General features: G+C 36.2%; 1 protein-coding gene across 3 annotated transcripts in view; it reads left to right on the top strand.

Annotated features, from left to right (window-relative positions):
* The window catches only part of LOC124157868 (endoribonuclease Dicer-like), a 159207-nt gene that overhangs the window by 80997 nt on the left and 51702 nt on the right, over window positions 1-26508 (top strand). For all 3 annotated transcript variants that reach the window (XM_046532925.1, XM_046532924.1, XM_046532926.1), the window contains exons 13-19: window positions 6201-6346; window positions 8576-8759; window positions 10293-10514; window positions 11085-11264; window positions 13888-14107; window positions 15387-15553; window positions 19154-19332. In XM_046532925.1, the coding sequence (XP_046388881.1) occupies window positions 6201-6346; window positions 8576-8759; window positions 10293-10514; window positions 11085-11264; window positions 13888-14107; window positions 15387-15553; window positions 19154-19332 (1298 nt within the window). The remainder of the gene's footprint in view (window positions 1-6200; window positions 6347-8575; window positions 8760-10292; window positions 10515-11084; window positions 11265-13887; window positions 14108-15386; window positions 15554-19153; window positions 19333-26508) is intronic.

Here is a 26508-nt window from a genome sequence, read left to right as displayed (position 1 = left end):
TATCGAGAAGCTATGGGGGAGAACTGAACCGGTACCTAGAATTGAAAACATTTAGGGACCTACTCATCCTTAGAGAAAACTATCAATATATCCCTTGCCTGGTAATACTGCTTCTATTGCCTCATGTAAAGTTAGTTCCCATTTGTATATAGGTCACTCAATCTGTATGATGAGTAATCGCCTCAATATAAAAATGAGTCCATTCTATGAAAACAATTGTCTAATTAATGCACATTTATCATTTTTGCACTAGTGGCCAATACTTCCTCATTTTAGTAGCCATTCCTCATGCCCTAGCAGTGTTGATATTTTAAAGAGAAAAAAATGGAAAATTAGAATTATTCATGGAAGAAAAGAAGCTTTTAATGGGAAAAAGTATCCAAACTTGAGCTGTGAGATAAATATAGTAGAACTAATTATAAACCACGTAGAAATATAAAACAATACAGCCAATGAAGAACAAGTTGTTTCATTATTATACAATCATTGCTTGTTCAACTTAGTGGAATATTATCATGATAATGGGAGTAATAACGATTTCGGTAATTTTCCACGCAATGTTTATTTAACTCAACCAGTTTTAATGCTTACTGTGTTGTTCTCTAGGGTACAACTACGGAGAACAATTGGATTCGTCATTATTACTCCCAATATCATGTTATTTCATATTTAAAATGGTAAGGCATTAAAGACACTTAAAATTTTATCAATGGGCATCCAATATTTACACCCAAAATTTCTCTGTACCCTAGCTTTCCCTGAGTGTATACCATTAATGGTATTATCCCAGTCTCTGCTAACCTAAAATATGGAAGCCACTCCAGATAGAAAATGATGATTTGGATTGACACTATGAATGTACATAAGCACTTTATTTAAGGATCTAGATAAGTTTTGAAATTTAATATTAAAAATTTACTAAGCATTGTGATCTTTTGTTGAGAGAGAAAAAGGTATGTAGAGTGGAAAACTGATAATGATGGTGATAACTCAATAAGTGGGCTATATTTGGTCAAGATAAAGTAGAGTTGAAGGTTGTTTAGTTGGATTCATTAAAAACAAAATGTAGCTACCCTGAAGTTATAGCTATATTTTTATTTTTGTGCATTGCACCAATTACTCTTAAAACAGTATTTTATATGCATTTAGTTTTCTTTAATAATATCTTTCACAACCAGACTTGATCATTTCATAAACTTGAAAAAACCTAAAATATGGCATAAAGTCACATTTGTAATCTTGTTTGTTTTTTGAGATCAGTTTGCCTCTACCAACTTGAGTGGCTGTACCTGTGTTAAACATGCCAACCTGCAGTTAGTCATGATTTGTATCATGCATCCAAGTTCTTATTAATGCTCTGTATGTTTAATGTAACCTTTATATCATACAGTTTCATCAGTAATGTTTCCTTAGAAAATCTCATTTTCCATTAATTATATAATGAAAAATGTGTGTCGGCAGCTATTTTGAATAAGTGGCATCAGAATTACACTAATTTTTATTAAAGAAGAAGAAAAGGTATTATTGTATGAGGTGTATACAGAAAGTAATCCCTGTTTTGAATCAAATATTAATCAGTTTTTTTAGAATCAAAATTCTCGTGGTACATGAAAGGACACATCTCACAACACCATTGCACATATTTTCCAAGTTTGTTGAGACACTTTTCATAGCAATTGATCGACATATCTAGTCCTTCCTCATAGAAAAGCGCAGCCAATCATGACAGGCATCACAGCATGAAGTGTTTCACTTACTTATCAGTTTGGAAACATCTGCTAGTTCAAGCTTCAAGTGCATGAGCAAGTGGTAATCAAATGATACCATGTCTGGACTATATGGTGGATGATTGAACTGCTCTTAACAGAACTGCTGAATAAGGTTTATGGTTTTGTTGACTTCAATAAGCATTTCGTCATTGAAGCTCTTGGGGGTGATGGTGGGTGATGTTTTTTCAGATGTTTACCACATACTTATTTGGTTTGTTGTCCAACATTTCGTGGCTGTTGCTGGTCCCTTTTTTTTAGGGAATTAGGATATTTTTTTCTGTGGAGGGTATAAGGGTTCATGGAGGGAAGAGGTGAAGGAGTTTTCATTTTATTTTTGCCTATGGAAAAACTATGCTTATTCCCTTAGAAAAAGTCACCAGTAACTGCCACAAAATTTGGGGCAACAAGTTGAGTGAGAATGAGAGGTCCACCCAAAAAAAAACATCAAAAAGAATTTTGGAAACAAAACTTGGGAATACCTTGATGGTTTGAGATGACGTTGTGCACAGCAGATCTTGAAATTTCAGGAAATTTGTCATAAACCATTATCTTTCCAAATTGTGTGTTCTTACAAACTTTATAATTAACTCCCTACAAGACCATCATTGGCAACAGAAGACTGACCGCTGCAAGTCTCATTGTAGATATTCGTTTGCCCATCATTTCTTTTCTTTCCCACTTTTTCACCATTTTCAGTGCAGTCCATTCATGGCATTCACACCGTAAACCTCTGCAGTTGATAATAAATTTCAGCCAGCCTTATGTTTCATGAGTTCAATAACCAAATCATGAACAAATCCCACAGTTGGTAGGTTCAGTAATTGTCTCAAGCATTTTAAGTGCACGCAGACAAAATTCAATTGGGAAAGCCACTGTTATGCTGTCAATTGTAGCCAGTGAACCAAGGAGACTTGTGTGTATGAACAGAGTACTGAGGGCTCTTTGAACAAACAATGCTTACTTTCTGAATACACCTCATATTTTTTAAGGTTGAAATCATATTCCTTCAGGATAATTATGGGAAAAAATGTTTAGAGTTATGAAAATACTATTCGTGGTAATAGCATTTTTGTACATATAAACATGTTTTAGGCCTAAAATAGTTGCTAATATAATGTTAAACATATTTTTAAAGGTTTAGAAAGGGACAGATTTAAGATTCAAGCATTTTTGTCTGTGATCTTCATAGCATTGTGGTAAAAAAATAGAAATGTTTTGTCCAACAGGTATAGCAATTAATTTTTCCCCCGAAAAAATGAAGAACTTTAATAAATGTTAGATGGGACAAAGTAGTCGAGTACCTCCTATTTAAACATTTTTTAAATTCTTAATGGCAGTCTTTACACCATGTCGCATGCCTATTGAGATAGCTTGTGTGGTAGTATGTAGATAAACTGGCATAGAAAATTGATTTGATTAAATTAATTGGCTCAAGGGAGACATCATCTGAGCATTGAGTATCCTGTGTATAAGACTTATAGAAATTGTCACAATGCCACAATTAATCAAAGTAAAATGGAAATTTGGGAGTAGAATTGGTGGTAGGTAGTTTGTAGTGGTCGGAAGTAGGTAGCACACAATTCATAGCTAGGTACTGAAACTTAGGAGTAGGCTCCATCACATGAAGCTGTGGAAATACAAGTAAAATGGCACAAATGTAGTAGAAGACCGATATTCTGGAATGCTGGGGACCAGATGCATTTTGGATTAACAATATTTCCTATGAATAGATCAGTTACCTAGATATAGGCAACACTGGAGTTTACTTTATCTTTTTTTTTGTATGTGCATTGGTGATGGGTGGTGTGCAAATAATGCATTTTTGAGTGAGGAGTCTAGTAATGAGAAAAACTTCATCGAATTCATAAATTTATGATTAAAGACGTGATTATTAAAGATATACAACACTTGAAAAAGGTCTTCGTCCGTTAGTCATGAAGGTGGATAAGTCATTAAAGTAATCTTGGTTAGACCAACTGTACTGTAAATGGAAGAAAAATGCTACAACATTTTTGCAATCTGACTAGAGCATCAATAGTTTGCCTCTCCATATTTTTCAACGTGCTTGTTGCAAATTCCATTTCATTTTTACGACCATTAATGTAAACTTCTCAGTAATTATCAAATCCTCTGATCAGAGGTAATCCCACCTCTAATACATTCCTATAAATAATAACTTAAAGTAAATTTTAACTCATAAATTTTATATTAGTAGTCACAGCTTATCTAAGAGAAATCATTTTGGAAAAACTGATTGGCATTAACTGCATAAACAATCTTCATTTAGTCCGCATGTCTCATACAGAGAGGGGCCCTTCAAGCTGCTGACTTCGCAGTGTGGGTCGCCCATCTAATGACCAACTCAAGAATGTAATACATCGTGGCCTATCCCTCCTCTTATGTTAATCCCTCACTCTGCTTATCTTAATCCCAGGTTTCAAACACAAATGGTTAAAAATGTTTTGAGAACACCTTATTGTGATAAGGGATTGACATATCCAATATAAAAACTACTGCAAGGCTCTTGGAACAACTGGCTATTTCACTTGTGGGTTAAAAAAAAATACTTAAAACAAAATGTTGGTTCTTTCTTCTGCAAAGTGAATGCATGTAGATCAAAGACGTCAAATTCCTCTTCATGATGGTTGGAGCTCTATGAATGAAAAAGTAGGTAATGATATTTCAAGCAGGAAAAGCAATTATTATTTATGTACCACACATTTTTCATAAAACTACAGATTTCAGCGGACAGATTTTAAGTAATTTTGGGTGTGTGGCATGTGCAATGTGTATTTCAACCCACTTCCATTCCTCTCCTGTTTAAGTCTGGAAATTTCTAGGAATAGGCATTGTACATTGATGACGTGAATTATGTTCCACGAAATCATCACATCTGGGTATCCCAAGTCACAAAATATTTTGCAGAAGAAAACGGCAAATTAGATGACTATCTGTTGCAGGATTGTTGTGAAGACAGCCAGGCTCTGAGGGAGCAATTAAACCACTTATATATCCATATTTTTGGCTATGAAACAATATATGATCAAAACAAGAAAAGGTTTTCCTGAGATTTTGAAAATCTCAGGAAAACCATTTCTTGTTTTGATCATATTTCTGGTAAGATTCAGCTTCCACCAATAACTGTTTTCTTTTCCTGGTGCCAATCATACTATCTGTTACCTAATGGATATCCTTGGTCTTTCACATGCACTCACTCTCACCTAAAGAATCTTGCACAATCACATCACCAACAATTAAATGATGTGATGATGATTTAATTAATGTGATGATTAAATGATGATTTAATGTGCACTCACATTAAACGATCTTCCACAAGATCCACAGCAGGGTAACGATTGATTGAATTTCCTGGCGAATCATACAATGATCTCAAGGTTGAATAAATGATAATTCTCATGAATAGAATATTAATATTTTTTTCTCTACCTCAAAGCAAAGCAATTCTAGCTGCACCATCAGATAAATACTTAAATGGGCCTCAGCCTTCCCAAACTCTTTATCCCCAAAAAGCAGCCTTGTATCTAAACTTGTGGCATCTCCTCATTCCTACCCAACATCCGACCAGAGCAATGTTGAATCACCAAAGCCAAAGGGTCAAGGTTGCAACTCTGGCAATTGTAATAAAATGCTCTATTGTCTCCTCCATCTATTAGCTTTGGGATTACCTTTGCCTGTGTACTAGGGGCCCGTGGCTTAATGTTTTCCCACTTCATTTTAGAGAGTGTAGAATTAAAAGGTTTTCCTATTTCTGTCGGCAACAATTGCTATTGCTGGATTACAATATCTTAGCGCAAGGTGGCATTGGTGTCGCCTACTTTGTTTGGTATTTTATGCTCTTCTTCGGGGGAAAAAACATTATTTATCGCAGTATGGTCTCCCCATGTGTATGAGTAGCTATATAATGAATTTAGTAAGTGATAAAATGGGAAAAATTTCCTAATTTCATAAAATTAACTGCCTCAGGGTGTTGTGATTATAACTGTCCAAGTCTTTCTGAATGTTGGTCACCTTGTGCTGCATGCTGAGAGTGTGCTAAGAGCAATTCATTTCTTTGATCACTTAAGTGAACTTCAAAGAGTATCAGAGATTTATCGGAGAGACACCAAGAATGGCATTTTGCATGGAGAATGATGACATTTATTTATGTTAAAGTTGCTAGTATATTCCAGGGTACATTCGAGGTAGTACTTATGCATCAATAAATCATTAACTGTAGATTCAAATATTTCTCAGGATTGCTAAAATTACCTTATCACTTTAAAATTATGGTTAACTGGAGATTTCCGTATGATTCCTAATGCCTAATGTGGTCTCTATTTTTTGGATTCACTTGACCTCATCTACATGGTAAATTTCCACTTATTGCTGTTTTTAATTCTCCCCTGACATATTCTTTTTATTTCTTCACAGATTTTGGTGGGTCAGAATGAAAATAGATTTGGACCATCTGATGAAGAGGTAAAGGATAAGCTCTATAATCAAGAAATACCACCTTATTATTCTTGCGATAAGAGTGCATCCGTTAACCTAGTATCTGCATCAGTATTGATTAACAGGTAATTGTGAACCAATAATTAAGTAAGGAAGGAGCCATGGTGTTGTTGATATAAGGGTATTATGTATATGTATTAGTAAGGGTATGTGCGAATAGTATCAGCGAATACTCGAATACTAGAAAGTATTCGATATTCGACATCTCGAATAATTATGCTAAAGGTACGACCTCGAATATCTCGAATACTTGGAATTTTGTGCGATACACTGTCGCACACATGTCGTTGGTAGTTGACTCGGAAAAATGTAGAGAACTCTAGTCGTTTTGTGCATGCATCGCCGTTTTAGGCAAGTTGACGAACTACATCAAATTCGCTCTTTAGAGCGGTGAAAAGAGTTCGACAAGGGAATCCGAAAATGATCGAGTGAAAAAAATCCTAAAATCCCTGGTTTCCCCCACCAGGAGAACCTCAGTGCCGTGGGATAATAACTATGTAGCACAATTCCCAAAATCTGCTACCCCCTCCATCCATCAGCTTCGGCACCTCCTCCGATGCTTTCCTCCTCTCCCAAATCAAACAAAAGGCCCCAGCTCAGGCAGGGTTTGTATTACGAAGACCATGAATGAAAAGCTTCAAAATAAAATATCTAGTTACAGGAGAACAATAGAATCGTGTTTCACCCACTCCCACTCTTTCTCCCCCACTGACCTTTTTCTGCCTACCTGCTTCGAAGTTCCCCTTTTTCTGGAAGTCAACTGCTGCATGAGTCATCTATTAGCCCAAAAATTGTCTAACAATGACTTTCGGCAATTGATATTACACCTTTATTGGATTGAAATATTAGTAATGTGTGCATAATTTAAAAAGAAATAAGACCAAACACGATGTATTTCTGATTTTATTTAAGCATTTTGCGCAAGGAAATAAATGTTCAAATACGGCAGAGACTTAGCATTCTGGCAAAATTCGATATCCTTGCAGCTGAGGTTCTCGGAAGTCAATGTGGTATTTTTTTTTTCGAAAACATATATCAAGTTACAATTTATGAGTTATGCTATAAATCTCTATTGTCACAGTCACAGACGAAGGGATATTTTCGCAAGATATTTGGTTTCTCCCTGCCAGCAATTCGAATTCATCTGCTTATCTCGTGAGAACTTCCAAAGATGGATTGAAAATAATTGAAGAAAATTCGGTGGAGAAGCGCGTGTACTTTGCAAAATGCCTCGGATTGTCTGCTAGCACTTGACAGCAGGAGTGGGGATTGAGCGAGCTACCTGTTGAAAATAAGAAGTTGGATGAAGCCGAGTATCAGATGGGCGTGCCGCTGAAATGGCATTTGGTAGATAAGAATGCATACATCAGACTGAAATCCATCGTAGCAGTGTAAATGCCGAGACGGCATGAAATCATTTTGTCACGAGGTGGTGTGTCCCCTTAGGATATTTGAGAGAGATGTTAGTTGAATCAACTACATGCCCAAATTGTTTCCATAAAATTTAAATATTCCATAAATCAACTAAATTCCTGTTTGAATCCTTTAAAGGAAATCATAATTACTAGCCAAAATCCTGAGTTTCCTGCTGCATAGGCAACCTAGTAAAACATTCCCGCATTCATCGTTTTTTTCGTCCATCTCCATCCCCTTGAAAAAAGATAGATCAAGGTTCCACTGTACACCTTTTTATTTATGCACTCATGAAGTGAAATAGAATAAGAATTGTACGTTTAATATGCTTTGCGCAATTCTAGTATTCGAGGTATTCGAAATTCGAGGTATTCGAATATTCGAGCAATGATTTAATATTCGAATTCGGTATTCGAGTTCGAGAAATCTGCTATTTGACCCATCTCTAGTATTATATATTTTCCTGGGTAGCCTCATAGTAAAAATATTTCATGCATGCTAAAATTTTCCATTTATTAGTAGTATTGTCAGGGCTTAGGAAGTTTGAGTAAATAGAATTTGATGTTATAATCATTGAAGGCTATGAAATATATGTGAGTGTATCAATTGTCATTAAGAATTCAAACCATGCAGTATGATAAGGATTGCCTAGTTTATTAGGGAAATTTTTTCCAGTGATAATATTCCAATTAACAGCAGTGACACCCATTTTTTGTCAAATGATTTGGGTTGATTGACATGTTCAGTTTTTTCTTTATCTCCTATATGTACCTGTAAAATACCAGCTAAGAAAATTATGTTTTTAGTCTTCAATGTTATGTTCAGTGTCATTCAGTGTATCTCATCATGGTTATAACTGATACTTAGTTTGAATTCTATAGGTATTGTGCTCTGTTGCCTCAAGACAAATTTACGCAGCTGTATCCCTTGTGGGTAATGGAAGAGATTTTAACTCCAAGGTCTTCACCTATGAAACAACTGCCCGGATACCCTCAAATTTTTTCAAGAAATAAATTGGCTTATCTTCAGCTACCCATCAATGCCCCAATAAGAAATATTATCAAGGTAAATATCTAGTTTGGGTAAAAGTTCTGATTTTTAGCCTGAGTTGCTGTACGGAATTGTCATGTCTTTGTTGTCATCGTAGTTAAGTCTTAAGTTGGAATCACTGATATGTTTCTCCATTTAAAGTCACAGAACTCCCCGACATAAATATAAATTCTAAGAAGTTGGTATTAGATAAGATTGGTCGTATTTTGGAAATGACATTCATGTTTGCACCCAGGTATTAAATAATCTACAGGCCAAAATCTAGTCTAAAACGTTGTGTTTCTCTTCTTTCTTAATCTAAATATTACTAGAGCAATATTACTAATAAATGAAACATTATGAAAACTACTAGCCAAAAAAATGGATGTGGTATGAATTAATGGTAGGTATTACATATTGAGCTCCGTGTTGTAGAAAAGAGCAAACGTATTAACATCGCTGAAGAAACTTTGAGGACAAATGAAAATAATTTTTGCCATAGCTTGGAATGGTTGTTTACTGTGTTTGTTTTAAGTTACGAAAATAATTATTTAAAGAAATTTATTAAAAGAGATATCACTGAAAACCTCTAGTATCACACTTCTGCAGGCTAATTTTCCAGGTGTTGTACGCTCCCTAGAAGTTAATAACTGAAACATCCTTCAGAGCATGTGTACAAGATGCTATAATGGCATCCAGGGTTCTGTGTTGGCATCCTTTGAGAGCAGTTTTCACTTTCGAGACGATTTTTCGAGTACCTACTTACACCTTTTCTTATTATATTAGAAATGCTATAGTCACCTACATGTCACTTTTACCGAAAAAATTTTAAAAGCTCAAGACCACTGGAATCTGCGTAAAAATGGAATCACTAATGTCCATAATAATATTCCATGTGGGAATTCTTTTAAGTTGATGCATATTATAATTTTCTTAAAGTATTTCATTAAAACAATTATCATCCTCTCATTACTTATTTTTACTACCCATTTTTTTAGCTGATTCCTGAATAGTATTGTCCAACCTTCATTGGGCGGAGAACACTTAATAAATGAATTTTTTGCTGCATGCAGCACCTTTTATTTACTTAAAATAATATTTTTTATTCATAAAAAGCCATTCCATTAATTACAGTCCCTAAAACCTGAAATAAATGGCAGGTCCTCTTTTAGTATTTTAAATTTTGTCCCCCCTGAAAAATGTTAAATCAGGATTCTACTGTATATATATTGGTTGACCTATGGATCTGAAAAATAACTCCCTTAGCCCTACTCTTCCTAACTTAAAATTCTGATTTGTTAAGTGTACTATTGAAAATTTTGATCTGGATTCTAAGATTTCAAAAGTAAAAATATGGTGAAATAACTTATGCATGATAAGGTGTTATTTCAGAGTGCAGTGTATTGAAAGTAAGTCTCAATGTGTTTGATAACTACTATTTTCTTAAAGAAATATGACAAAAAGTTTCACTTCAAGTTAAGGCCAACGACACAGTTTCTGAGTTTTTAGCAACAATCTAATGCAGTTAAGTTACAGTTCTTAATTTGTTTTTATTTTCTATGGTCTTAGGGTATTCCAATGCATAACAAACGTTACGCGAAGAGAGCAGTGGGACTCATTGCATGTGCGATTCTACATCGGAGAGGAGAGCTTGGAAGAAATGACCTGCTGCCTGTGTGTCATGAACCAGAAGCCATGGATGATGCTAACTTGTTCCCTAATTGGATAAATGAGGAGAAAATTGATGGTGTACCTGGATCAAAGAAATTGAAAAGGATGTGTAATAAAGAGGTATAGAATTTATTGAATTAAATGTGAAGAAGAACTACTCTAAGTAATTAACTTTAACCTTGTTAGCTAACTTAAATTATAAGGACTAGCAAAAACTTTAGTCTGCTTAATAGTCACTGTGGGCTGAATCAACCTCTTTGTGGCTGGGTGAGTGCTCATCGTATGACTGTAGAGTTTTTGAAATTTTTTAATTAAAATAATTTACGCCTGAAGATGATGATAACTCATTGAAGCCCGGGTCGCATTATGTAAAAAAGTAGTGGTGTAAGTAATAGGGAAATATCCAAGAAAACTTATTATGGAATACCAAAAAGTTAATAATGAGTTTAGTAGTGATTTTGTTCTGGTATAAATTGATGTGATGGATCTCTGTAGGGTTCACCTGTTGATGACGTCTTACGTTGAAACCTTGGTCGTGTAACTAAACATTTAATGTGAAAACACAAAGTTTCTTTTTCATCCTTTGCCAATAAATGTGTTTTTGGGCTTGTTTTGTGTCCTTGGTGCTTGTATCTAAGGGTTGATTTGTGTCTGAAGTTACTTTCTATGTTATCCCTTATTTTCTTTTAGGTGTCAACAGGCTTAAGCGGTTGTCGACCGAAGCCCTACCGACCAACCTACATTTACCACATACAACAAACACCGGTATATAATGTGCCATCCCCCAAGGATTCACGGGGATGTGCCATATACAAGGTGTTGGGTATGGAAAGAGGATACGCCATATTATCCTCTAAAAAGCTTCCTCAAGTGAGTAGCATTTGTCTAATTCTGTTTAATACTTAGTTAGATAAAACTATCATCATTTGTTTGTAATTTGAGGCATACCATGTCAAGTCCAACTGCATGGAAAGCCCGCTCTTTCAGTGCAGTCATCTGGGGGGCACAACACTGAGGAAATATATAAAGGTTTTCATGAAAATTACTTTCATTTTGGTTCACATTGGGGATCAAAAACTTTTCAGGCCATTTCTCCGTGTCAATGTTTGGGTGGCCCCAACATTTCATGACCAAAGCTGGTCACTTTATCAAGGTAATCAAAATCTCTAGTATGGTAGGGATTATTCTTCGCTTCTATACAAATATGGGTGTTGTACCTGGTGGAAGGGGAGGAAGGTGGGAACAGGGAACAGTTGACTGTGTGGATTCTGTTTTTCATACCGTATTTACGCGTGTAAGCCGCGCCCTCGTGTATTCCGCACACCCCCATTTTTGGTCCGGCCCGTGAGGAAAAAAAAAACTTCCTAACACTTTTTGGGTGCAGTCTAATATAAGAACTCGTGATTCGTTGCTAAATTGATAAAGTTGTAAGGGACAGAAACAGCAGACTCAACTTCCGTTCCCATCCTTTTCACACCCCCAGCCATCACCTACACTCTCCTTCATATTCCTTCCCGAGTCATGAGTTTCTGTCTCTGCGATGAGTCGGGTCGCTTTACCCTCACTTCCTGTGACCATATTCCATCCTCCCGTGGGAAACTGCAGAGCTAGGAGAAAGGCAGAGACAATGGCTGAGGATGGGGAAGGGTGAGGAGGGGAGGTGAGCGGAGGGGGCCGCTGGGAGACGAACGTCGCGGAGTGAGACCTGTGACGGCGAATAATGTGAACGGGTGAATAAAGTCATCTCTGCGGAATCCATGAGTTTCCTTCCAAAAATCCCTGCCAATTGATCGGCGACACCCCTTCGAGCATCGGGGTTCTTACAAAGTTATGTTTCCATGGTCATTAAGGTTAAATAATGTTATAAATGTAATTCCTGCGAAGGTTTCATAGGTCTAATGCTAAACTTTGGAGAAACAAATGATAAGAATATGAGGGAAAATGGAATGCGGCTTACATTAAAATTTGGAGGCTTCGTGTTAGCTGCGCAAACCCATTTTTTCACCGGCATATCTGGAAAAAAGGTGCGTGGCTTCTACGGGTAAATATGGTAAGTACCGGCTGTCACATTCTGCTAATTTTGAGGCTGTTGTCCATAGTACAATGGTTATTGTCCTCTTATATTTCTATTGCTTCTCTTACCAATCCCAGACATCAGGTGACAATTCTTGCATTGTGCAAGTAGATTGCGTGTCACAGTGCTGCGTGTTCGGCTACAGTGGATTTTGTTGAGTGCCCTAATCAAATTGCTCTTTTGTGTTCCTCTTGGCAAGTTTTCATGGATTTGCCTGTTTTGCCAATGCAATTCTTCCTGCAGGTTTTACCAGGAATGGGGTTGACCCCTTTAACTTGTAGTGGCGTTCTTTCTATGGCACTCTTTATTGGGTGTTTTACAATTATCTGTGACAAGAAAATGGCTCTTAATTGCTAGCATTAGATATCTTTTATTATGTGATTTTGCTTTAGTGATTAATTATTCCAGATTTATAGTTTTAGCCAGCAAATTGCGCACATTTCTAAATGATAGACGTTCTGTAAAGGACTGAAAAATGGCAAACTTAGCTTAAAATTTTATTCTAGTTGGAAGAGGTAATTACTAGAGGAACAGTGGATTCAAATGTTACCTGGCATACCATGTTTCTATGGTTTGGATGGTTCTACGTTTTGGCACATCAGAAAATAGGTGCACCAACATAATCCTAATAGTGTTGAGCTTCTATGAAGGCATCGTCAATGAATTATCATCTGAGATTGCCATTGTGACCTCAGTGTATTGCCGACTGCCATGTTTCAAATCATGGTAACTAATTCACTCCACCTAATTTCCATCATATGCCAGTCACAAACAGATTTTTATTGGTATTTCAATGGAATTCAAAGGAATATTTTATGCGTTTTTTTTGTAAGTCTTTTAGGCAATATGTATTCTTTCAAGCAAAGTTGCTGCATAAAACAGCCAATTGATATGGACTTAAATAATTGTACTCCAACGTTAGCATTGATTTGATAATCAGAAAAATTATGGAGGACTTCAAAAATGTGTAATCCACAAACATTAATTTTGGTGTTCCTTTCATTTCAGACCATAATTAAAGTAAGCAATGAGGTATAGGGCAGAACGGATGAGAAAAACAATTTCAATTATAAGTACACAGATTGCAAATCATGCGGTTAGAGCCATGGTATTCGATAGTTAAAAATAACAATGATTTATCATCGCTATAAGAAAGATTGACAAATTTATTCAACTTACATTGCTAAGCACTTTGCTGTCACTACATGGAACAAAATCCCTTCTGCAAAGTCATGATTTTTCTGATCCCAACAAATTAGTTTTATAGAGGTTATCAATATGTATAGGAAAATTTGTATCTCTTTCAATGGCATGAACATTTGTGGGGTTGCTTCTGAGTGTATATTAATTTTCTTTGATTAATCATGAAATGGAGTATTTTTTTGAATTATCAATTGGAAACTGTTCTTTTGGTCTCAGGTATGTGATTTCTCAATCTTCATGAGCTCTGGTGAAATTGATGTCAGGATAGAACCGGAACAGGAGAAAGAAGGAGTTATTCTTTCTGCCGACGAAATTAAAGAATTGGAGCTGTTTCATGTAATGCTCTTTCTTGATTTGCTGAATGTTTGCAAGCAGTATTTTGTTGTTGACAAAAGTAATACTGCTAATTCTTACTTAATTGCACCAACTTGCACAGGTGAGAGTATATTATTTAATCCTCCTATAAATTTACTTCAGGTTCTGTATTGGAATACAGTGAGTCCTCGTTTAACGTCACCTACCGTTCCTGAAAAATGTGACGATAAACGAAATGACGTTAATCGAAGCATAATATCCCATAAAAACAATGTAAAAATTGAATATCGGTTCCTAGACCTCACAATTCCTACGCGAAAAAATTTTACCGTATCATATCTGGGGCATTTTTTACGATGGGAATGCCAAACTATGGCATAAATACGAGTTCCTGTCTTCATCGACGACAATAGCAGCAGTGACGTAAATCCTTCTCCATTTTTGTATCTGCCCGCACTTGCTTTTCGGCTTCGCGGTCCAATGAATGCTACCAGACGCTACAGACCGGGGATCCGGTGCTCCGGTCCATGGCCTTACCCTTGCTACGAGAATTTCTTTTCGGACCGGTCAGGAACGAAATCAAAATGGCGCAAATGAGCGAGGGCGGGCAAACTGGGATTATGAAATAGAAGAGATGGTTTGAGGCGGGCGGGCGTCGCCTGGGCATCATCATCGCTGAAACATCGTCGCAGTAACAGGAACCAAAATTATTGTGAACATTGTTTTCTTGGACATTGTCGTGGAAATGTCTCTGATGCTAAAATTTGCCAAAACCGTAATCACAATTAACAATACACATCGTTTTACATTCTGAATAGACTGACCGTATTACCGCCCACGAAACAAACAACCTGTAACGCCTGCCAGTTCGCCTTTTTTCTTGCGCGAAATTTAAAATTCGTGACGTTATCGCGAAGCGAAGGGGCGATAAACGAATCACGGTCGTAAAATTTTCGTGACGTTATCGCGAAATGACGTTAAACGGGGTGATGTAGAACAAGGACTCACTGTATCTGAAAAAAGTGTCATCATTACATGTTAAGAAACTGAGATAGGAAATAGTAGAATATAATTGGACTTAATTGGGCTGATATTGCTGTTGCTCTGTGTTGGAGTGGCCAGCCATCTTAGCTTCATAGGAAGCCTATTTGTATATTTTCAGAATAACATTGCCTTATCATATTTTCTTTAGCTACCCTTTCTCACTTTTTGTTTGTAAATCTTACTTTTAACTTATTATATTTTATATATAACTGGTTTTCCTGCCATTTATTTCTCTTATAGTTCTTGTATGAATTGGCTCAAGTTTCAATCTCAAGAAAAGGAACTAGTATTCAAACTCACCCATCCCCTTTTTTATCATAATTTTCTAAAAACATTTATTTTGGAATGCTTTGTAGATTCTAATGGGAAATGGATCATTGACTGGGACGTAGTGAGGAAATTTTCAACTCTACCTATTGTTGAAAACCCTTCCCCAGAAGAAAATTCTGATTTACAAGTGGATGATGATAACTTTTTATATGAAGTTGTGACTCCATGGTACCGAGGAAGCTATGTTGAAAGGGTAAGTTGCTGTGTTTATTTTTTCATTGTAAAATTCCATTACCTGAGATTTTATGAATTTAAATTCCTTCTCAAAAGAATGTTAAGTTCATTTTGTGAAGGTTGCTATACTTTATTTGGAATATATAAATTATGTTTTGTTGAAAAACCAGAAATGAAATACACTAGAATCTCTCATTTACAAAACCTGTACTTAACAACTTAATATGTACTAATTAACTTACAAACTTCTCTCCTGGTCCCAATCGTACATGTAAGGAAAACTAAGTAAATGAACCTCTAGTTTGTAAAACCTTCATTTTATTGTCTTATGAAATACAATGCTGGTCCGTAGGTATGATTCCATTTCTGTCTTATTAAATCCAGTGGTTCTATCGCCCAATCTATCTATAGTGAGCTGCCCAATCAGTAAATTGAAAACAGCACCTCAAAATTTCCAACTGGAGCACGTTAACTTGTCATCAACTTTCCTCCTTCCCTTCATAAAACACTGAAAAATGGGTGTGGTTTTACATTTCTTTAATAACTTCTTAAAGTGGGCAAACGAAGAAATTTTCTGTGTCCCATCTCCACTTCAACACATCTCAACTTTTTGATAGGCAATTGTGATTATTCCAGTTTCATGGCCTAAAAGTTTCACATACCAGGGAACTGGGGCCACTGTCATTCAGAAAAATCCATCTCATTAGATGAGTTCAACTAGCATTTGTCTTTCCAGCAGTTGGTGGTTGCACAGCTGCCCATCTCCTGTTCTAGTTCCCCTGTTCAAAGTTGTGTAGACAATTCAATCACTGCCAAGACCTTCAGGCCCTCAGCCACAGGTACAACAACCTTGAGCATTGCCCTCTTTATCTCACCCATTTTACTCATCAGCATCTCTTAAGTTAACAAGTCAGGGTCAAGGTCCACCCCTATTTCTAAATATGCTGGGAAATACTGAACTGGTGGGGAACCCATTTCCATGACAATGAAGGTGCTTCATGCACCCATTTTCTACTCAACTGCTCACCTTAATGAACAAGTGAAGGTGCCTTCTTTCAGGGAGTGGGCAGATGCTGGAATCTTCCAATAACTTGGATGTCTAGATCTCTGAAATATCTAACTTTTGGGAAGAGTTGGAAATTTTGTGCTGATAATTATGTGGAGAATAAGTTATCTAATATCAAATAGATGTGGGAGCACCATTATGATGATTCATGACTACCACTCAACATAGTTGACAATTTCTATGACATTTTATTTGTTTAAAACTTGCCAACCCTGAAATTTTCAAGATGATAGCATCATTCATGAAAAATGGCAATGGAAAGGAGAATGGCATGGCAGAAGGCTCAGACGTGAGGCAACAGTTTCAGAGACACAAAATATTTCCTGATGCATTCGAACAGGGTTTCTGGTGACCAGGAGAATCAGGAACTATGGATGAATTTTTAATCCCCGGAATTATCATAAATTATTCTTGAATTTTTGCTCCAATCTGGAATTTCAAAATATTTTATTCAAATTCATTTCACGTAAAGTTTCACCAGTTCAGCACCCATTTCTTGTTTTTCATATTTTTTATTTAATATTTTTTAGTGAAGACTATCTTATTTGCATGTAAGCTTTAAAATATATTGATTACATTAAAAATAGCTCTTTATAAAAACTTATATTTATCTCTATAACACTTGAAATTGTGACAAATGTGTTGAGAAGCCGAGTGAAACGTTCATAAATTAAGTGTAAAATTTCTGTTACTAGGTGTATGTCTTTAAATTAGGTATGTAAAATAGCACATAAATATAATATTATTAAAAGTATTGAAGTAATTTTGGGCATTTTAAAATTCTCATCTATTGTAGTAATCATGTAAGAATAACCTAGAATTATGCATGAATTTTTTTGCTTTGTTTGGCTCTACACCCTGTAGAACTATATTGTTAGCAAATTGAAGCTCTTTGGTTGTGGCATAGAAATCCTGTTGTCCTCAATGATGGCATTGGAAAGAATAGGTGGGGTGGCAAGGAAGATGGTGTAAGGGCTGATATATTGGTTGAATAAAGCTTTGTTGATAATCTCCTTGTCAGTTACTTAAATTTCAGTTGGTCATAGTTGTGCTGTATTCGAATCTCCTGTGTTTGTCTGTGCCTTGCATGTACAATTAAAAATTCCATCACAGGTATGAACGTCTATGACCTTCTTGTGATGTACTGCATAAGATCTTGTCTGTTGATATGTATTCAAATTCTGCCCCATTTTTTACACATATATCATAGAAAGCGTGTGGTGTGACATTTTTCGTGGTGTGCCGATCCTTGGGAAGTTCATATGTGCACTCTTGTACCCATATAATGGCAAATGGGCATAACTTTTATCATACCATTAATTGGGTGTTTACCATTTTTGATGGAAAACTGTCATTTTATAAAATTGCACCATGGACAAGAAAATTATGAATTTTTTTCTTCCCAGCGTGTGATTTCTATCTTACTCTATTAGTTATTACATATTTGCTGGAATTTCAGCGACATTAAATGTAATTCGACCAAAAAATTGTCTGTGTAGCTGGCCAAACAAATGTCCTGGGTCCCAGAGGGGCAGCCATTGCTAAGTAATTGAGATTGGTTTAAACTGTGCATTTTGATTTTGAATGTATGTATTTTGAAAGTACAAGATATTTCGAAAATGTATTTTAGTTACAAAATGCAACAACCTTTTTGAAATCTTTTTTTTTAATACAAAATTAAAATTGCAAAAGTATCGAAAATATGTAATTCAAAAACATTTATTTTCATTAATGCCAACTTCTGGATATTGGGATTCATAGTTGACTATGTTTTTGTTATAAACATATTGCTAATACATATTTTAAGAATTTTTTATAGGGCTGAAAAAATAATTGATGTGCTAATGTAATTTATTCCGTAATCCTCACACCCTTACAGTATTACGTGACAAATTTCATAGGAACCAATGCATAAAAAAGGGAGAAAGAATTTTATTGGATAAAACGGTACACCTCAAGAAGTGTAAACTGAGATAGTGAGAAATTGAGATGCCTTGTAAAGTTTGAGAATTTGTTACTGAAAAACTACTGAAGCTACATACAAAATATTTTAGCTTTTTTCAAACTTTTCAAACTAGAAACTTCAAATTCACTCCAAATGAATGAAGTTTCTTCAAAATCCAAGTCGTCGGGTGCCATGGTGTGGTTAACCTGGCACATAACGTTGGAATGGGCCCATAGATATTGGAAAAATTAGCTCCGGAACAAGCAATCAAGATAGGAAATGAAAAATCCAATCTCAGTACAATGTGCATGGGACAGTTGTTGTTATTTTTTATTAGAGTGGTAGATGACATGCAATCATTGTTGATTTTTTTCTAATTCTTAGAGCATTGTGAAGATTCTTTGTAATGTTTTTTTAAGCCTTTTTCTATGAACCATCTCATGTGACAGTGTTTGTGTTGTGCTGCCATAATGGAATGTAAATACATATTTTTCATCAGTTCACTTGCATTTTATGTAAACTTCAAGTGTTGTGCTTGTCATTTGAATGGAAATCTTCATTGGTATTTCAAATTAATTTTAATAATTTTTTAAAATTGTTATTTGCAGCACTATGTAGTGACTAAAATCTGCCAGGACATGGATGCAGCAAGTCCCTTCCCTTCTACAACATACTCATCTTTTGAGGATTATTTCAAGGAAAAGTATGATCTGAGTCTGAATCATCCTGATAAGCCTTTGCTGGAAGTGAAGGCAATATCCAGCCGCATTGATTGCATCCACCCCAAGTTAGTTACATTTGACTTGCATTGTTTATAATTATAGAATAAACAGTAGAGTGACAGTCTTAGACATTTTATATTTTTTATTTTAGAAATTCACTCCATGTGTGTGCCCAAAATATCATTTTCATGAAGTTGCCATTTTTTTACTTTTCATCCCTTTTAGATAGATTCATTTATTAGCCTGTTATTTATTTTATGGGTTGGAAAGTGTTATTATTTCAATTAAAATATGATGTTTGAACATACGGTTGAAGATTGATGATCCAGAATACTTGGGACAGACGTATTCTAGATTAACGATATTTCCAGTGAATAGTTACCGAGATGTGGGCAACACCTCAACACAAGATTAGATATTTATTTCCGTTTTGTTACTTGTGTTGACATCAGTTGAAATGATGCATTGTTGAGTAAAAGATCAAGTAGTGAGAATAGCTCAATCAAATTCATAAAATTTGTGATTAAAGAGGTGATCAAAAAGATTCTTGAAAAAGTTCTTTGTCCGTAAATCACAAAGGTAGATAAGTCATGAAAATATTCTTGATGAGCCCACCTGTAAATGAAAGGAAAATGGCACAACATTTTCTAGAATATCAAAATTTTGCCCCTTCATATTTTTCAATGTGCACCTGTCGCAAATTCCATGTCATTTTCACAACTACTAGCATAAAATTATCGGTAATTATCAAATCCTACAATTGAAGGTAATTGCACTTTCAATACCTTACTGTTAATAATAACCGATAGTGAATTTTAACTCTTAAATTTAATACTAGTAGTTGCAGGTTAAGTGAGTAATATGGAAAGAGAGGCCCTTCAGGCTGCGGCCCACATGGCTGGGGTCACCCGTCTAATGATCAACTCGAGAATTTAATGCACAGTGGCCTTTTACTTCTCCCAAATAAATGCTTATCTCAATCCCAGGTTTCATACACAGACCATTAGAAAGGGTTAAAATTTTTTTGAGAACATTTACTTGTGAAAAGGGATTGACATATCAGTTATAAAAACTACTGCAAGACTCATCTTTTGAAACAACTGGCTATTTCACTCATTAATTTTCAAAAAAAGATTAACTTCTGATCAGAAAAGAGTGCCTTCAGTTGGGAGAACGGCTTCTGAAGAAACATGTTTTAAACAAAATTTTGATCTCACTGCTGCAAAATGAGTGCACGTAGATAAAAGACATTGGTACAATTCTTCTTCATGACGGTTGGAGCCCAATTGATGAAAAAGTTGGTAATCGTATTTCAAGGAGGAAAATCTATTGTCATTCATACACCACACATTTTTCATAAAGCTGTAGATCTTCTAGATGTTATCTGCACAATGTAAACTTCATCCCACTTTCATTCCTCTAATTTATTATCTGTGTGGTTTTGGAGAGGAGAAAAATATATGAGGCGTAGGCTGAGGGTTGATGGAGGGAGTTAAATCAGCGATATATTTTCTATCCTACGTTGTTGTGCTTCCCCCAGTGGTTATTCAATCTCTTGGAAAGATTCAACTTTGCACCTGCCATATTTTGCCCTAAAATTTCACATGGCTGAAATTCTATTGTGTAACTCCTGCGAGAGCTTTTAAATAAAATTTTTCATCACAGAGCATTGGCGCATACAAAGAGAGAATCAGAACTCTTTCCATTCCCTCTAACAGGATGCTGCATTCACTGAAGTATTAGTTTAATATTTGAGATTCAGATTCAATTTTTTCAGTGGTTTCAAATCCGATTATGTAATGAGGTGATGTGCATTATCGGCAGATCTTTGGATCCGACGTATCTCATCTGACCATCCCTAGTATTTACTACAGCAGATTCCCAATTAGCCAGCTGCAGTTTGAGTTCACTCCCCTTCGATGTTTTCCTTGATCCTTATTTTTTTTTAATCAGACGCAAAGGCACCAGGATAATAGGGTAGTTTCCTTCATCAAAGAAAACGAAAGGCATTGATTGCGATTCGTTACCCACCATTAGTGTATTCATAATACACAAATTATTTTGTTTTTGAAATACTGGTTTAGACGAATGGCAAGGGTCAAATTTTATCCTCATTTGAAAAAGGCCAGATTGGCGCCCATGCGATTCCACTCCACGTGACGTCACAGGGACCTAGTTTCTACATGAGAGGATAGGAGTTATACATCGTCTGAGGTTACCAATGCATGCATGAGGCACAGAGCTTAGGGAAACATGTCTTAATAATCACCTGTTAAAACTGGCTAAGGTCGGAAAGTTTTCTTCGTTTGATAAGGTATTAATAAACCTTTTTTAAGCCAAGTGCTACCAGCCAGCAAGGTACTCGGCTACCCGCTAGCATCCTGCGTCCTATCAGCGCTCAGAGCCTTGATCAAGGTCACCTCACAAGGTGGGAGGGGGAACCAGAAATGCGTCGCATGGACTTTTTCCCATCATTCCTACTTACGCATCGCGTTTTCGCGCGCTTGAAATTTATCACTTTTCACTTAATCGCGAAAAATAGATATCGTCATTTAAAAATCTAAAAGCGTGAAATACGTACTCCAGGAGTAATTATCTTTCGATTTAAGCAATAAAAAAATAATAGGAAACCACCCTATTGCATTGTATTGCAAAGCTACACTGGACTTTTTACTATCTCTAGAATTCCTTTCGTAAAATGGAATGTTTTTATTTTTACTTTCTGACATGGAATGTTTCAAGTGTGCTTGGACATCTGCTCTTGCATTGCAAATGACGATGAGTGGCAGGAAAAAACACCTCTTGGTTAATTTTATAAGGTTCTTCAATGGTTAACCATTCTTAAATTTAGAAAAATAGTATCTATGATCTTTAAATGTATATTTCATATCCCAAATTCGCAATTATTGCCGTGGCCTCCGATGCGGTTGAATATGGGGCAAGTGAACCAGATATTTTGTTGCACTTGGGCATTTTTAAGCCGTGACTAGTCAAGGTCATACCGGAGAGGAAGGGAATAGAAGTGAAAGCAGCGAGGAAAGTGGAAGTAGTGATAGCATGAATCATAGCAAGGCACTCGCCTGCATAGACAGTTTGCCCTTGTTTCATATAACCACTGCTGCACAATGGCGTGCCATTTGCCTTCATGGAAGCTCTGTGCTCCTGTTTTCCAAGCATTGCAGTGCTCAATTGGACTCAATGATCACAGATCCATGTCCCGCAAAAGTTGCATCCCAGGCAATTTGTGTGAGATGCGATTATGCGGCGTGGTATCTGAAAGTGTAGCTTCTGACATTGTATTGCGGTTTTGAAGCATTCTTGCAAATCACTTCTCTGAATCTGTGATCTCGCAGCCACGGATGCATGGTTTTTAGAAACCAGGTCTTATGTGGAGCAGTAGGAATGCAAGTACAATCACGTTATCTCTGCTAAAAAGATTGCAGTCGGGGAAAAGAGAGCACGTAAATTATAAAAATTACAAGATATTAAAGAGAAAGTTAGGATTAATCATGTTGTCGGATTATTCATGCCGCCTCTCCCCATCATTTGCCTGGATAATCGGGAGTTTGCTTCATTATTTTCTTGGATGTATACTTTTTCCGGCATTCATCATGACTAAAGATGCGTGAAAATCGCAAATGCGATATAGATGCGATGTGCGCAAATACAGTAAAACCCCTTATTTACACTTTTCTAGGGACCCAAGAAAAAAAGTGCAAATTGCGGGAAAATGCAAATTGTGGGAAATAGAGAATTTTCACTTTTATTCACATACTGGCTTTGGAAATGTTAATTTTTTAATTGTTCACTAAGCATTATTCCATAACATTGCTTCCCTTTGAAGCACAGCTGGCAACAAAATTAAAAAATAATCCTGTTTTGTCTGCATTAAAAACATCTTTTGGGCTGTAACCTTCCAGAAGTCGAATATATTCAGATTCTTTCCACTGAGTTGCTGTCTCTATGTTAACATCTTTGCTTTCACCACTCACCATCTTGTATACAAGACTGTACCTATTTTTGAATCTATCCAACCAACCATTATAAATGCCGTGGAATCTTCGATTCCCAATCTTCTGGGGAAATACTTTTTCTCAAGGGCCTTTGGGCCTGTTTACATGATGCATTAATGTCTGCTTGCATGAATGATTTCTGTGGACCGGAACGGGACAGGAAATGTACAAATGTAGGCAGGGGCAGATCCAGGATTTTTCTTTCTGGGAGGGGCACAGAGGGTCTGACAGGCAAAAGATCTTGTCTTAATTGAGATTAAAAACAAGATATAACAATGACTTTACTAAATTCTCTTTATTTTTATATCAAAGTCATTCTTATTGAATTAAATGATTGAGCCACCTTGAGTAATACACAAAATAAAGCGAATGGAAACGGAAATCAGGGACGGATCCAGGATTTCTTTCTGGGGGGCACAAGCAAGGCCATATCCAGGATTTTGTTCTCGAGGGGGGCACAATGATACCATGTTATACAAAACGAACGCAATGATAACTGGACCGTATAAAAAATCTTGCATATTTTTTAAGTGTCTGGGGGGGCACATGCCCCTCATAGATCCTCCTGTGATAACGGTATTCAAATTTTGTCTATTTTTTAAGCATCTGCGTGGGGCACATCCCCCGCTCCTAAATACGACTATGAATGCATGAATCAAATTTGAACAGGTTCTAATTTCTGTTCATGCATACGCACAAGTTGGGTGAATACACGGTGCATTTTCATGTTCATAATTTAGACATTAACTTGTACCGGTTAATTTAATATGTAAACAGGCCTTTAGATGACACCATTTGCAGGAACATTTGATGATCTTGCACCTAAAAACTACTCTCTTAGAATTCGTTCTATTTCTTCTTACCAGGAATTCTTCACATATATTCTCTTTTTTGATAAATGTCCGCACTGGTTTGCATATTTTACAATGGCATCGCGATTTTTCACCACGAATTTGTTTGAATCGATGCGGGTTTCGGTGTGGGAATCAACTACTGTCTGTAAAAAAAAGCAAGATACTCGAGTTTGAGGAGCTCTAGTGTCTAAATGAAGCAATCGATTTCAATGCAATAAAAAGCATACAAAAGAGAATTTAGTTCTACGTTATATCATGTACTTTAAAAAATTCTTCGGCTCAATAGTATTTCCTGTAGGGTCATTCCATGTCAGTTCATCCAGGCATGACACCCACCGACTCGGATTTTGATGAAACTTGGCAATTTTCATCCTTCCATGCAGGAATGAAACGGTGTTAAATATTTCTTGGCTATCTCTAATAGCTTTTTTTCACGACCATTTGAAGTTTTGGTGAAACTGCCGTTTTTCAATGAATGCGGTCTCCAGAGGCACTTGTACCTCCAGAGGGAAATAATTTGTCTCAGCCATAGTTTTCATCCGATTCTTATGAAAATTTGCAGGTTTACTATAGAAGTCATGAGGATTCCAAAAACTAATTAAAAAATATCCTAAGGGATGCTGGAAATTTTCTAAACTCATATGGTTCATAAGATTTTAGAAAATTTTGCGTCAAAAACATGGTTCTATAAAACATCAAATTTTGACCTGAGGCAATATCTGAATCAAGCTAAAAACAAAAATAAATATAAAAAGATATTGAATATACTGCTGACATTTAACGTGTATGATCTACGTATATACATTACTAATATTCTACGGAAGACAACAGTACCAATCAATTTTCAATTGACTCACTGGTTTCGAAGTTAGCAGAGGTTTGCGTTGTTTACAACAACTCTGTTAATTTTTGTAGTATAAACAATTTGTTTTCGGTAAACTGCTAGTAATAGATGTGGCTTCTTTTTATCAAAATTGCAAGTTGTAGGAACGAAAACTACAGGAATGCCAAGCGCTCAAAGTTGGGCACCTTGATTTTACGCGCAAAAAACGGGTACTTTTTCGAGAAAAAATTAAGTACAGGAAATACTATTGAGCCGAAGAATTTTTAAAGTACATGATATGACGTAGAACTAGATTCTCTTTAATATGCTTTTTATGGATTGAAATCGATTGCTTGATTTAGACGCTAGAGCTCCTCAAACTCGAGTATCTTGCTTTTTTTTTACAGACAGTAGCTCTAAAATTTTCATTTTCTCGTCAGTTAAAAATGTCCGTTTTTCACCTCGAATTTCCATTTTCAAGCAGGATAAATTCTATTTCCCGTACTAATTGAGGATAACTTGCCAATACACGAGTGTCTGAACTACTCCTCAGCGATCAAGTGCGTAGTACAAACTGTCGTGCGACTTCATACTTTTTTAAAGTTACAGTTGTTTGCGATACGCTTATATGTGAATGGGATAATTCAAGTTTAAATAAGTTTTTTTTAAGTATTTAATTAACCCATCTACGCTACGCAACTGTTGAATGAAGTCAGCGCAAATGATGACAAGTTTTATAGTTCCGGCATTTATCACGTTTCAGCACGTCTGGTTTCCTTTCAAACTCTCGTATCAAATTAGAGGCTACATGATTATTGTCAACATTGCTTCAGGAGTTCTTGCATTATAATTATTACATAGCTCGATTGCTCAAAACACCTACTTTCATATCGTGAATCTTTCCGCCGATGACAGAAAACGAGATGACGTAGTTCAACTTTCCGACGTTAGTGGCGTTCTGTCCCGCCACATTCAAATTCTTCCCGAAAATAGTTCTCATTGCGTCTCTTTCTCTTGGATTTTTAAATACAAATGCGCGAAAGGAAGCCAAAAGATAGTTTTTAAGGGCTGATATGCACGATTTATTGTTTTAGTAGGCAAATAATTTTTTTTAGCCGGCACGTCGTGATGCACATGGCGGGAAAACGAAAAAAACATGGCGTAAATACAGGGTTCTATTTACATTGGAGAGATAGGAAATATGACGGGACCCAGAAAAAAACTTGCAATTTGCGGGAAAACGTAAATTCCGATAACGCAAATACGGGGTTCTACTGTAAATGCGACATAGATGCGATGACTGGACTTTTATGATATTTTTACGTAAATTTACCTTTTCGACGGCAAAATTCCTGCATTTTGTGCAGTTTAATGCTCCGCCGACACTCACCGCTTAGAGCATGTGAGCGACTGGCCAGTTGCTAGTTGGCTGGGACTATGCGTGGCGGCAAACTACAAGTGGGCGCGGGCAAGCTACACCTCTGCCACTATGCGTCTTATTCCTTAATTATTATTGTTATACAACATAATTATTTAAAATATTCTGTATTT

Source organism: Ischnura elegans, chromosome 4, assembly GCF_921293095.1.
Source record: "Ischnura elegans chromosome 4, ioIscEleg1.1, whole genome shotgun sequence".
NCBI lineage: Eukaryota > Metazoa > Arthropoda > Insecta > Odonata > Coenagrionidae > Ischnura > Ischnura elegans.
Note: the sequence above shows the minus strand (reverse complement) of the source record. Positions and strands in the feature narration are given on the sequence as shown.